This window comes from Centruroides sculpturatus, unplaced genomic scaffold (genome assembly GCF_000671375.1).
Source record: "Centruroides sculpturatus isolate CEXI.00-Female unplaced genomic scaffold, Cexi_2.0 scaffold1362, whole genome shotgun sequence".
Lineage (NCBI taxonomy): Eukaryota > Metazoa > Arthropoda > Arachnida > Scorpiones > Buthidae > Centruroides > Centruroides sculpturatus.
This window is the reverse complement of record NW_019385529.1, coordinates 73,183-87,415: the sequence shown is the minus strand read 5'-3', so window position 1 is coordinate 87,415 and position 14,233 is coordinate 73,183. Positions and strand designations below refer to the sequence as shown.

The following is a 14,233-nucleotide window of genomic DNA, read 5'->3' as shown; positions in this document are numbered from 1 at the left end:
AAGTAAATATGGTAGATACATACCTTCAGTAAGAAGTTGCACTTTTCCATTCATTATATTAACCAAAACTATTTCCTACAGAAAAAATAAATAAATTTATTTAAATAAATGAAAAGTTTAAAAAATTTAAGTTCATTTAATAAATAGAAAATAAAAATATTTTGCTAAAAATATAAAATTGGAAGCTTTCAATATTTTGGGTTAGCCAATAAGTTTGTGTGGTTTTTGCTGATAGATAGAGTTAGATACTCTGAAAAGCAATTATTAGTAGTTTTAACCTTGAAAAAGGTGATAAGTGACACTTCATTGACACTTGTCAAAAATAAAGCTTGACAATTAGTTTCATTTTGTGTGTTTGTCAGTATTCTAAAGATGAGTGAGCAAAATGAGCATTATAGACAAATTATGCTTTTAATTTAAAAAAAAAGGCAAAAATGTGGTACTGGTACAAACCTGCAAAAAAATGTGAAATATACGGTAAAAATACCATAAGAGAATGTGTGTGACAGAAGTGATTTGCAAGATTTTATTCTGAAGATTTTCCCATCCAAGATGCATCATGTCAGGTCATCCAGTTGAGATCAAGTAAAAAAATTAGTCAATAGTAATCCATACCATACAATCTGGGAGATTGCAGATATTTTTCAAATACTGAAATCAAGCATGGAAAATCATCTGCATCAACTTAATTATGTCAGCAAGCTCAATGTTTGGGTTACACAAACTTAGTGAAGTTAATAGTATCACTTGCATTTCCATCTGCAATTCACTCAAAAAACATGAGGAGAGTGACTCATTCCTGAAGTGAATGGTAATGGGGGATAAAAAATGGGTTGTTTGTGTCAACATCAGGTGCAAAAGATTATGGGGGAAGAGTGCCAAACTGCTGCAACTGCTTCAAAAGCAGGATTTCATCCAAACAAAGTCATACTCTCAATTTGGTGGGACTGGAAGAGTGTTTTTATTTATGAGCTGCTTATGAAAATAAAACAATCAATTCTGATGTATACTGTGTCCCAACTGGTCAAATTAAATACAACAATTCAGAAGAAGCATTTAGAAATGGTGAATCACAAGAGCATTATCTTCCACTATGATAATGCCTGGCCACATGTGTCATTGCAATCCCAGCAAAAATTGTTGGAGCTTGTTTGGGATGTCATACCTCATCTCTATTCACTGGCCTTGCCCCTTCCAATTACCACTTGTTTCACTCCCTTTAAAGTTCATCAAAAGAAGGGCTTTGTTTCTGATGATGATGTGATGGACAAATGGATGAAAATAAAGGTCAAGATAACATTTTCATCCATTAGTCAAATGATGAAAATGTTATCTTGTCCTTTGGTCAAGATACAATTTCATCATTTGACTTTGATTTTTTTTATTAAGAGCTATCATAAAAATTAGTTCCCATGGACTTGTTTCCTTGCTGAGGATGATCCATCTAGTCATTAATGTGTCATCCAGAACTTTTGATAAATTTCCAGTATTGGATGCCAGGCCCTTAACAACAGACTCCTGACCTCATGGAAAAACCCAGAAGGAACCCAAATAACAAGGGAGAGTGATGACAAATCCAGTCAGTTGTCCTCCAAAGTTCGCCTCCTCAAGAGTTATAACATGCAAAATACTGTGCCTCCGCTGACCTTATCATACGAATACCTTACACACCTAAGTGCCTCAACACAAGTCGGATACCTCCCTCCGAAGTTGCTCCTGTTACCTGAACACACTAAATATCAAGAACATTCCATCAAACACCCCAAGAATCCTGATGGTGAATCATCCGCTCATCAACCCTTGATTTCTTCATAAGGTGTTTATCCACACGCAAATATCCTGTAAACTCTCTTGTGACAGTTAGATTAGATATTCTAGGAATATAGGCCATATATTAATCCAAGATGTCTATGATCTTATATCATGTACTCCTGCTCATTAAAATAAAGTTGTTATTGTTTATTAATCTGAAATCCAAGTGAATCACTTCCTTGTTTCTCTCTCCTCACCTCTACTCCGAATCCAACTGCATACCCGCGACTGCTTGCATGACATAAGAACCTTCAATCGCAATTTCTGGGTCTTGAGAGACTCGGTGGTGTCACATCCTGACACGGTGTCAAAGAGACACTGACCCTACGATCACAATGACATAAAACAGGACTCAAAATAATTAAAAAAAAAAAACAATTGTTTGGGGATCTTCATAATTTCTTGTTCAAAAAACTTCTGTTTTTTGAACAAGAAATTATGAAGATCCCCAAAACATGGCAAAGATACTGAATAAAAATGGTCAATACATTATTGAATAAAATTTTTATTTTCTATGGGAAAAACTGCCTTTTATTTTCATCTAAAATCAAAAGAAACAAAACAAAACATAGACTAATTGGCCAACTCAATACAAAATATATTTAATTGATATATTTACTGTTTCCAATTAATAATTTTAGAACTGAAAATGTCAAATTTACAGATCCAGAAATTTTTAAATTGAATTTTATTAAGATATTAATAATTTCTTTGTGTAATAATTTCTCTAAATAAACATTAAGATTGATATGGAAATTTTAAAATAAATTCTAAAATTGTGTAGTCTCAAGATTTCACCATAATTAGGTAATTTTATTTAAGATAAAGATATCTTCTAACTTAATCACCAGTACTAATAATAACAATAAACAACCTTTACTTCCAGTGATAAAACTTTAATAATTGATTAAATGAATGCTTTTGACCTTACCGAAGGTTATAGAACAATTCCAAAACCACGGTGCTAGGAAAATAACATTTTTAAGATTAAATTTAAAATATTTCGAACATACAAAAAACAAAGACTTAATGGTTGTAAATGCATGAGTTCACTATACACGTATAATGCAACCCTTGTGTACTTATTATTTGAGAGTGCAGCATGCCAGTAAATAATATAAGTTCAATGTGCATTAGGGTTACCATGCTCCTCACACAAGTAATACCAGGCATACAACAATGTGTTACTGTGTAAGGAACCAAGTCCGAACGTTATTTTTATTTACTTTTATTTTTGCTTATTATTCTATTTTTGTTTGAGGCTTATGTTTTGTTAGGACAAGGTTTCCTCACCATTCACCTTAGTAACTTAAAAATAGAAGAAAAACCAACTCACTGACGAAAGAAAAGCACCGTAGAAAAACTCGCGCACACTTGCGCTTTCCGAGCGGAAAAAAAATAAGTCCGCACTGAGAAAAGGGGGGGAGACCCCACAAGCATGAATTAGGGACTCGCTAAACCTTAAAGAATAATGTAAAAGGTTAGAGAATATTGTCGGAAAATAGGCTGCCAGACAAACTAAAAAAGTTTATTGTTAGCGTTAAGTATGTAAATGAGGAGAGTGATCTCATTCAGAATTGTGACGTCACCTCACACTATAAATCCCGAGTCTCAAGTGAAGATGACGAGGTAAATTCCTGATAGCAACGAGCTTTGGTGAGCTTCGGAGCAGTGAACGAGAGAGATGTCCGATAGGATCAAATAGTTCCAAGGCGATTTTGAAGTTATTCGATTTATGGATCGATGATTATAGAGTCTTGAGAGTTTGAGGAAATAGGTTCCTAGTATATTGAGGTGACGATTAGGATCTTTAATTTATAAGAAATATTGTTTATAAGTTAAGTCTTTGATTTTTGTCGAATTCCAAAGGGGAATAGAATTAAGTTAGAAATAGATTGATTTGAGTTTTGTCGGGTTGATTCTTGTTGAATTTCATTGAATAAATTATTGTTTGATTTTTACTAAATACTGTATATAGTTTATTACTAGAAGTTTAATTAAATATTTGATTTTGTTATTGACAAACTTTGTCCTTATTTAATTCGGTGCACGCTTAAAGTCCAGGCCTGGCACACTAACGCGAATCTGCGTAAAGTACCCATTAGGAAACGGCTATTTCCGGCACGCAGTAGTGTCGATAATCGTTGGAAAAGTCGGAAAAATAATATAGTACTTTACAACTGTCCTTAAAATTGATGCACTTGCCTGTCAGGTCGGCCTCGTATATTTCTAGGGCCTTCAGGGCCCTAATATTGTCAGTATGAAAGGTCCGTTTTATTAGCCTGGTGCTAGGAAGGTCCACATGCACTTCTGAGTCGGTGCCATATGTGATAGGGTGGTGGTGTGCCTTTTGTTGTCAATGTCATATTTGTGAAGAATCTTGGCAATCAAAACAAACTAGAATATTGGGATCTAAAGCATAAGATAATAAGGTGGTGAAATTGAGGCCCCTACTTAAGTCCATTCAGTGCAATTTCAAGGACATTCTCAATTGCATGGAAAATATGCTTCCATTTGTTTAATCCAATGTTTTTGAGAGTTTTCTGCTGGAACTATCTCCATCAATTAGCAAGAGGCTACATATCTGAACCTGTTTGTTCCAAAACATGCAGTTCTATTTTCAAACATTAGCCTGATGATGGAAGAAAATATTTGCTATTTTAAAGTGAGCATTCTTATAGCTGATTTTTGGGTTATCAAATTAGTTATCTTGTGAAATTAACCAGTATCTAGTAGATATTCATTGTGAGAATTATTATTATTATTATTATATTACTAGTAGGAGCTTTGGTGGTCCAAGACAAATGTTTTATACTACTTTACAACACTAACTATATTTCTGTTGCATTTCATAATTTTTTTTTATGTAAAAAATATTAAATTTTTATATGTTTATTAGATAACTATAAATAATATTTCTCAAATTTAATGAAGAATAATCAATAGTAAATCAAAATATTCTGTAATTTAAAATAATATAAATCAAATAATACACAACTTGTAAAACTGGATATATAAAAGAACAAATGCATCTAAAAACTAGAACATCCAGCAACAAAAAACATTTTAAATATTATATTTAATACAATTTCTATGTATTAATTCTATAGTAAAAAGATTATTTTGCACTTTTGATTATAGTTAGTTAATATGCTACAAAATAATTTTAACATCATAATTACAAATTTTCATTTAGTAATAATTTCAAGTATTAATTAATATCTATTAAAAATAACATATATATTTACCTGTTTAGATCTCCATTGTGTATGAAAAATCACATTATTTTTAAACCAACATTTTGAAGGGAAATCAAAGACATATATTCCTGGAAACTCTTTTTCTGTTTCAAAATATTCAAAAAATTTTTAAAATTGAAACTATACGAAATAATATATTATAAAATGATTAATACAAAACAGAGTCAGCAATAATTAAATGAAAAACAAATTTAGTTGAATTTTTCATATTAATATTTTAATTTTCATTTAATTAGAACCTTATATAAAAAGTATGGTATTATGCATATATTTAGAAAAAATAAACCAAATTAGAATCAAATATATTTACAAAAGTTTCAAATTTGCTTTTTAACAATTATTATAAATCACAAAAATTCATCTTTTTTTTCTAAAATTTATTTAAATAGCAAATATTTTCTCGGCAACATTGTTAATTGTTAAAATATTAATAAATTTTAAAATTATTTTTATCCATTATTCAATGTTTTAAATAAAAGTTCTGAAAAGAATAATAATATATATTTTTATTTTAATTATTGTCTCAAGTAACAAATTCTAATTAATTCTTAAAACAAACTGGAGAAATTGAAGATTACAAAATACAGTGAAACCTCAATCTATCATTTTCACCTACATCTATTTCTTATCAATCATTTTTGAAGTGCTGTTAGGAATGTAACTAAAGTAAAAATAGTTACTTTAGATGTAAGGATGACTACTTCACAAGCAACTGGAAGTAGAAAATATTAGCATTAGACGTCATGAATTTCTGTTTATTGTCTTTGAAATAATACTTTTGGCTGAATGATATATGCTTTAAAGAACTTTGTCGTCTTCTGAATCCATTACTATTACATTTATGCAATGAATTACCAGAAAAGCCAAGGTTAGAGCCAGATTTACAAGTAAGCTATATAAGCTGTAGTTTAGGATCTCAAGTTTGAAGAGAGCTCAAAAATTTCTACAAAAAAGAAAATTGAAGTCAAATTTTGTAATAATTTTTTTTTGCAAACCAATAAAATATACTTTACTTTTTATTTTGTGTAGTATTTAATTATATTAATAACCAATATTATTTATANTGTTGTGAATCTTGCTTTTTTTGTCTTTTATATAATGCTTTTCGGCTGAATGATACATGCTTTAAAGAACTTTATCATCTTTCAAAACCATTACTATTACATTTATGCAATGAATTATGAGAAAAGCTAGAGCCAGGGCCAGATTTACAAGTAAGCTATGTAAGCTGTTGCTTAGGGCCTCGACTTTCAAGGAGCCACAAACATTTCTACAAAAAAGAAAATTGAAGTCAAATTTTGTAATTTTTTTTACAAACCAATAAAATATACTTTACTTTTTATTTTGTGTAGTATTTAATTATATTAATAACCAATATTGTTTATATTACATTTCTAGTGATTTCTTCTTTTTAATATAAAATTCATTTGATTTTTATAGGTAGCTTTTATTAGCTTTTAGTAGCTTTTGTTGCCATCAAAAATTGACGAAAATGAAATTTTTAGCATTAACTTCTTTAAATTGTACCTTATTATATCTANCTAACGCGAATCTGCGTAAAGTACCCATTAGGAAACGGCTATTTCCGGCACGCAGTAGTGTCGATAATCGTTGGAAAAGTCGGAAAAATAATATAGTACTTTACAACTGTCCTTAAAATTGATGCACTTGCCTGTCAGGTCGGCCTCGTATATTTCTAGGGCCTTCAGGGCCCTAATATTGTCAGTATGAAAGGTCCGTTTTATTAGCCTGGTGCTAGGAAGGTCCACATGCACTTCTGAGTCGGTGCCATATGTGATAGGGTGGTGGTGTGCCTTTTGTTGTCAATGTCATATTTGTGAAGAATCTTGGCAATCAAAACAAACTAGAATATTGGGATCTAAAGCATAAGATAATAAGGTGGTGAAATTGAGGCCCCTACTTAAGTCCATTCAGTGCAATTTCAAGGACATTCTCAATTGCATGGAAAATATGCTTCCATTTGTTTAATCCAATGTTTTTGAGAGTTTTCTGCTGGAACTATCTCCATCAATTAGCAAGAGGCTACATATCTGAACCTGTTTGTTCCAAAACATGCAGTTCTATTTTCAAACATTAGCCTGATGATGGAAGAAAATATTTGCTATTTTAAAGTGAGCATTCTTATAGCTGATTTTTGGGTTATCAAATTAGTTATCTTGTGAAATTAACCAGTATCTAGTAGATATTCATTGTGAGAATTATTATTATTATTATTATATTACTAGTAGGAGCTTTGGTGGTCCAAGACAAATGTTTTATACTACTTTACAACACTAACTATATTTCTGTTGCATTTCATAATTTTTTTTTATGTAAAAAATATTAAATTTTTATATGTTTATTAGATAACTATAAATAATATTTCTCAAATTTAATGAAGAATAATCAATAGTAAATCAAAATATTCTGTAATTTAAAATAATATAAATCAAATAATACACAACTTGTAAAACTGGATATATAAAAGAACAAATGCATCTAAAAACTAGAACATCCAGCAACAAAAAACATTTTAAATATTATATTTAATACAATTTCTATGTATTAATTCTATAGTAAAAAGATTATTTTGCACTTTTGATTATAGTTAGTTAATATGCTACAAAATAATTTTAACATCATAATTACAAATTTTCATTTAGTAATAATTTCAAGTATTAATTAATATCTATTAAAAATAACATATATATTTACCTGTTTAGATCTCCATTGTGTATGAAAAATCACATTATTTTTAAACCAACATTTTGAAGGGAAATCAAAGACATATATTCCTGGAAACTCTTTTTCTGTTTCAAAATATTCAAAAAATTTTTAAAATTGAAACTATACGAAATAATATATTATAAAATGATTAATACAAAACAGAGTCAGCAATAATTAAATGAAAAACAAATTTAGTTGAATTTTTCATATTAATATTTTAATTTTCATTTAATTAGAACCTTATATAAAAAGTATGGTATTATGCATATATTTAGAAAAAATAAACCAAATTAGAATCAAATATATTTACAAAAGTTTCAAATTTGTTTTTTAACAATTATTATAAATCACAAAAATTCATCTTTTTTTTCTAAAATTTATTTAAATAGCAAATATTTTCTCGGCAACATTGTTAATTGTTAAAATATTAATAAATTTTAAAATTATTTTTATCCATTATTCAATGTTTTAAATAAAAGTTCTGAAAAGAATAATAATATATATTTTTATTTTAATTATTGTCTCAAGTAACAAATTCTAATTAATTCTTAAAACAAACTGGAGAAATTGAAGATTACAAAATACAGTGAAACCTCAATCTATCATTTTCACCTACATCTATTTCTTATCAATCATTTTTGAAGTGCTGTTAGGAATGTAACTAAAGTAAAAATAGTTACTTTAGATGTAAGGATGACTACTTCACAAGCAACTGGAAGTAGAAAATATTAGCATTAGACGTCATGAATTTCTGTTTATTGTCTTTGAAATAATACTTTTGGCTGAATGATATATGCTTTAAAGAACTTTGTCGTCTTCTGAATCCATTACTATTACATTTATGCAATGAATTACCAGAAAAGCCAAGGTTAGAGCCAGATTTACAAGTAAGCTATATAAGCTGTAGTTTAGGATCTCAAGTTTGAAGAGAGCTCAAAAATTTCTACAAAAAAGAAAATTGAAGTCAAATTTTGTAATAATTTTTTTTTGCAAACCAATAAAATATACTTTACTTTTTATTTTGTGTAGTATTTAATTATATTAATAACCAATATTATTTATATCACATTTCTAGTGATTTCTTCTTTTTAATATAAAATTCATTTGATTTTTATAGGTAGCTTTTTTAGCTTTTAGTAATTTTTTTGCCATCAAAAAATGATGAAAACAACATTTTAGATGTTTCCCTTTTTAAATTGTATATTATTTTATAATATATTGCAAATACTTTTTAACAATGAAACATTTATTATTAAAATTAATATATTTATGTTAATTTTCTTTTTTATAAGATTGATTTCTAAAATTGTGAAGTGTTGGTAAGAAATCTCACACAGAATTTCAAGGGCCTCAAAATGCATAAGTACGATCCTGGCTAGAACCGAAGTGTTTTAACTAATATCTAAAACTGACAAGTTATAGTTTGCTGACTGCATTGTCCTTTCTTTGATGACATTTTAACAAAAATATTTGGCTAGCATTGGTACACGACAATATTAAAGACATGTGCTTTGCTTCGAAAACAATGGGTTGTATCACACAACAATAAGACAATGTTACTGTATTTCAAAAAACTGGATACTTAATTATATAATACTCACCAAATAAACCATTACCAGTTCATAACCAAACAGAAAAATTCTTTCTACGAACGTTTTCATCTATATGTAATAGACATCCTCAGGTATTGACGATATCGAACTAACGGCTAGTAGAATAGAATGTTTTTGAAAATTCTGTTTAACTACGTAATTCAAATACATTGCGTTAAAATTGAAAATAAGTAAATATTTAAAACATATCTGAATAAATAATTGATTTCACATAGATCATGATGTAAATATCCTCCGTAATTTAAAATATCTTTGATGCGTATTTCAATCATTGACCCTTCTTCAAATCATACCCTTTTAATTCAAATATGGTGTGCCATGCTGCAGAAAGCGTATCGGTTTCTTTGAAATTAATACCGACCCCTTTTTAAATTGCCTTATATATCTCCAGAGATTCGAGGTACTTGAGTTGTGCCTTATTCGATACTTTGTGTAGCAATTTAGCGTTTTGTAGATCAACATGAACATCATCATTATTTGAATATGTCGCTAGTGCCGTTGTAGTCAGCTTTTTTCTTATCAAATATTCATGTTCTTTCATCCTCATGGTGAGACCTCTTGTGGTTGCTCCAATGTTTGTTAAAGCATGGTTAACCGGTGATCTTGAAGAGGAACCACATAAACCCCTGGAGAGTTAGAATCTTCTATACAATTTTTGTCATTTCTGATAAGACAGAAGACTGTAGGATAGCGTCGATATGCTAGGTGTATTTTAGTAGTCCTTGCAATCTCTCTATATATATTAGAAAATGTTTTGTTGTATGTGATAACCCTCATCTGTTCGTCTTATGGCATATTCCTTTCCCTCCTATTTATGTATTGGTTTACGAGATGCTTGACCAAAGAGGATGGGTATCCATGTTGCATTGCAAGGGCCTTGATCCTCGACAATTCGTTTTCTTTTTCATTTTGCTCCAAACAATGTGTGTGTGCCCTTTTTACCAAAGCTCGAAAAGCAGAGACTTTGTAAGAGTAAGGGTCATGTGAGCAGTTATGTATAAATAGAGGTGTATATGACTCCTTACGGAACACACAGGTGGAAAGATGACCTTGCTCCATTTTGATGATAATATCCAAAAAATGTACCGAGCTTTCAATAAATGAGCTTTCAAAAAACATTCTATTCTACTAGCTGTTAGTTCGATATCGTCAATACCTGAGGATGTCTATTACATATAGATGAAAACGTTCGTAGAAAAAATTTTTCTCTTTGGTTATGAACTAGTAATGGTTTATTTGGTGAGTGTTTTATAAGACAATGTTAACTAAATTGTGACTGGTTAAAGCATAACAGCTATTGATAGCACGGAACCCAGATGCATCTCAACTGATTACTTGTAACAAAACCCAGTGAAAATGGAGCAGAGAATATAAATTTGTCTAAGGAGACTTATCGAATGTCCTGTGTATAGCTCTTGTTGAGTCATCAAAAGAGCTCAGAATAGGTTCCCTGCTCCTCTTAGTATTACTTAGTATAGTAGCTTCTCTTAATATACTGTTTATTTGATAGGGTAATAAAATACAGTAATGTACAGTAAGACCCCACTTAATGCAGGGGATGCATTCCTAGATGACAAAGCACTAAATGAAACAGTGTTAAACGAGATCATTTTAACATAGAGTAAATAGGGAAAGGAAAATATGCAACCAAAAATAAACAGATTTTACTTTAATTTTAACTTGCTTTTATATTAATTTGCATAATAATATATGTTAAATAACACACAAACATATGCACACAGTAATGTAAAGTTCATTTTTTGTGATGAAGGTCCTGGCTTTTCTAAAATTCTTATTTTTTGCGATAAAGTCATGTACATTCATTTGTCACTTGTTTTCTTTTCTTAAGCAAATGTCAGTAGCAAGAGATTGTATCTAAAATGCCTCATTTTGCTTTTGCACTCATTTCAAAATCTGGATCATTCGCTATAATTTGATCAACAATTTCAGTTATCATTACCAAACTTTTACTAAGGAAATTTGTAGAGAAATTCTCTGGGTTCTTCATTTTCAAAATCACTATTTTCCAATTCTACCTGAATTCCTTGTCATGCCAGTTCTTGAAGGTTGTCATTGATAAGGCTCTCACCAGAAAACTGCAGTAACTCCTCAATATCCTGTTTGTCTTGCTGTATTGATTAGGTTGACAATTTAGTCAACCTAACAATACAGCAATAGGCTATTCTCATTGAGAATTCTTGGATACTTTCAGCCATAACTTCTTTCACACTTCGTTCATGCATTTATCAGTTAGTTCTTGCCAGGTGAAGTTGATATTGCCTATGGCATCCAAGATGCTATATTTTTTCCAAAATTGCACAAAACAAACATAGATTTAAGGGAAGTACAGCACTATGACAAATTGCCACCTTTTTCTGATTGGTTCGTGTTCGTAAATAATCGTATTACATATGAATCAATGAAAAGCTGCAAATAATTTGAATTGGAGTAAATTTTGATCTTTTTTTTAAGCTTTGAGCAGATTGCATTGTATCAAATCAGGGTTAAATGAGAGAGCATTAAGTGAGGTCTTTCTGTACTATAATATTGTAATCATGCCTAAAGACAGACAGATTATTGTCTTTTTTGGAAATTCTTGCAATTATTTATGTAGCAATAAAATGTAGTTTATTTTATTGTATATATTGGGCACATTTTCTGATAAAACTACTTAAAGCCACTTTGTTGAAAGACAGTTAAGCTATTTTTCCGCATTAACTTATCCTCTTCAGAACTAGTGCAGCGAGGTTCCAAGAGCTGAAAACAGAAGTCAAAATAGCTGGCAGCATAAATTATATGCACATTACATACTTAAAATAAAGATTGTGACATATAAAAATACATTTTGAACTGGTTATCCAAAAAATAAGAAATGCACTTTTCTACATAATCTTCTATACTGACATAGAGATCTTCAGATTTATTAGTAATGGAAATTATATAAATTGTTGTTTATTATATAAATAATGCATTTTTACACAATATCAAATTTTTCTGATCGGCTGTCTCCAATATATCAATACATTAGATATTCTTAACAAGAGAAAATAAAACAAATTACAGTATTCTTAACAATTTTTTAAAATGTAGAATAAATGCATGTTCATATCATTTAGAATTGCAGAAAGCTATCATATAGGCATATCCCTGGAAAATACACATTTCATACAAGATAAGCAATAAAAAAATCACATCATAAATTTTCCACGTCAATCATTTTCCTGCATCAGTTGTTTTTCCCCCAAGTCCTACCAAAACAATAGATCAAGGTTTTACTGTAATTATTTTTTAATTAAAAATCAAACAAGAAAAAACTGTAATATATATAAAATAAGAAAAATTGCTTAGTGTCAGAAAATCAAAAGTTATTATAATTGATTTATATTATAAGGAATATCAATATGATTTTGAGTTTAATTTCAAAAATCAAAAACGGCCTCGAAAAAGGTTTTTATAGGAATATGTCAATGCTAATATCTAATTTTGACATAATTATAAACAAAACAATTAAAATTTAAAAAATCCCATATGGTAATTTGGATTCTACAATTGTTATTATGAAATTCAAATTACCAGAACTATTAGCCTCAGGACAGTTTATTTATATATGTATTAATATTTGTGATTCAATAACTGAAATTTTTACTTCATATTAAACTCATCAAAATAAAGTAATTGAATGGAAATTACCTTTTGGACTCTCCACAACATCCACAATCACTGAAACTTCTTTTGTCTTCCAATCACACTAGAGAGAGTAATAATACTTTGCCAAACTCTTCTTTGACATACCTTTATAGTAAAAAATACTTATACATATAAATTAAAAACTATTATGTCAAAAGAAGAAAGAAAACTTACTGAATCAGGATATATATAAAAAAAAGTGACATTTATTGGGAGTTGCTGTTTTACGAAACTAAAATATTAAATGTCTTTAAATATAAACTATATGTTCTTGCCTTTAAATACATACATTTTTGTGGGATATTAACGATTACAGATAATAAATAACTTAATGAAACACACTGTAAATATCGGCCAACTATTGATATTTGAAAAATTCGGATTACTGTATGTTTATATTTGTATTTGAAAAATTCTGCTTCAAAAATTTTAATTTATAACTTTAAATAATGGTTGTACATTCCAGTAGAAAAAACTGGCATTTTTAAAAAATTTACTGATATTTATTAAATCATATTATTAAGTTCCTTGTGCTGACATTAACAACAAAAATATTAATGAAAGTTCATCATTGGTTTATATTTGCAAAATAAATTCATTAAAAGAAAGTCAAAAATAATATAGACTACTTATATTATTTATTATTTACTTCATCAGATACAAAAACAACTAAAAGAAAATAATCATAATAATATCATTTTGAAAGCAATTTTTCATAAGATTTTGTTCATAATTAGAATACAGCATAACATAATTAAACAAAAAAGTTAAGATAACTAACTAAATACAAAATCATTATAAAACAAAGAACTTATACATGTTTTTAAATAAAAAAAATTCTCTTCCTCTCTTTCTTATCCCATTTTGAAAATCACGATACAGTATAATCTCATTTTGACAGATTGCAGAACAATGGATTTTTCCCAGGTCCTGTCAAACCGATATAATATTATCTCCTTTTAGCAGATCCATAACTCAGAATAACCAATTTTTTTCTAGCCTCATCTATTGTAAACTTTGCATTTTTTCAATATTTATTTAATATTTGAGTGTTTCTGGGAATTTGTAGAGTTTGATGATGCACTTCTTACATTTAGAATGTGTAAAACTGAAGAATTGTACAAGTAGTCAGTA

At 29.0% G+C, this 14,233-nt stretch overlaps 1 protein-coding gene across 1 annotated transcript in view; it reads right to left on the bottom strand.

Moving 5' to 3' along the window:
• LOC111639859 (acylamino-acid-releasing enzyme-like) overlaps positions 1–14,233 on the bottom strand; it is a 119,269-nt gene that overhangs the window by 43,183 nt on the left and 61,853 nt on the right. The window contains exons 9-11 of the mRNA XM_023385807.1: positions 13,103–13,160; positions 7,788–7,882; positions 24–75 (exon numbers count right to left, since the gene is read on the bottom strand). Of these exons, the coding sequence (XP_023241575.1) occupies positions 24–75; positions 7,788–7,882; positions 13,103–13,160 (205 nt within the window). The remainder of the gene's footprint in view (positions 1–23; positions 76–7,787; positions 7,883–13,102; positions 13,161–14,233) is intronic.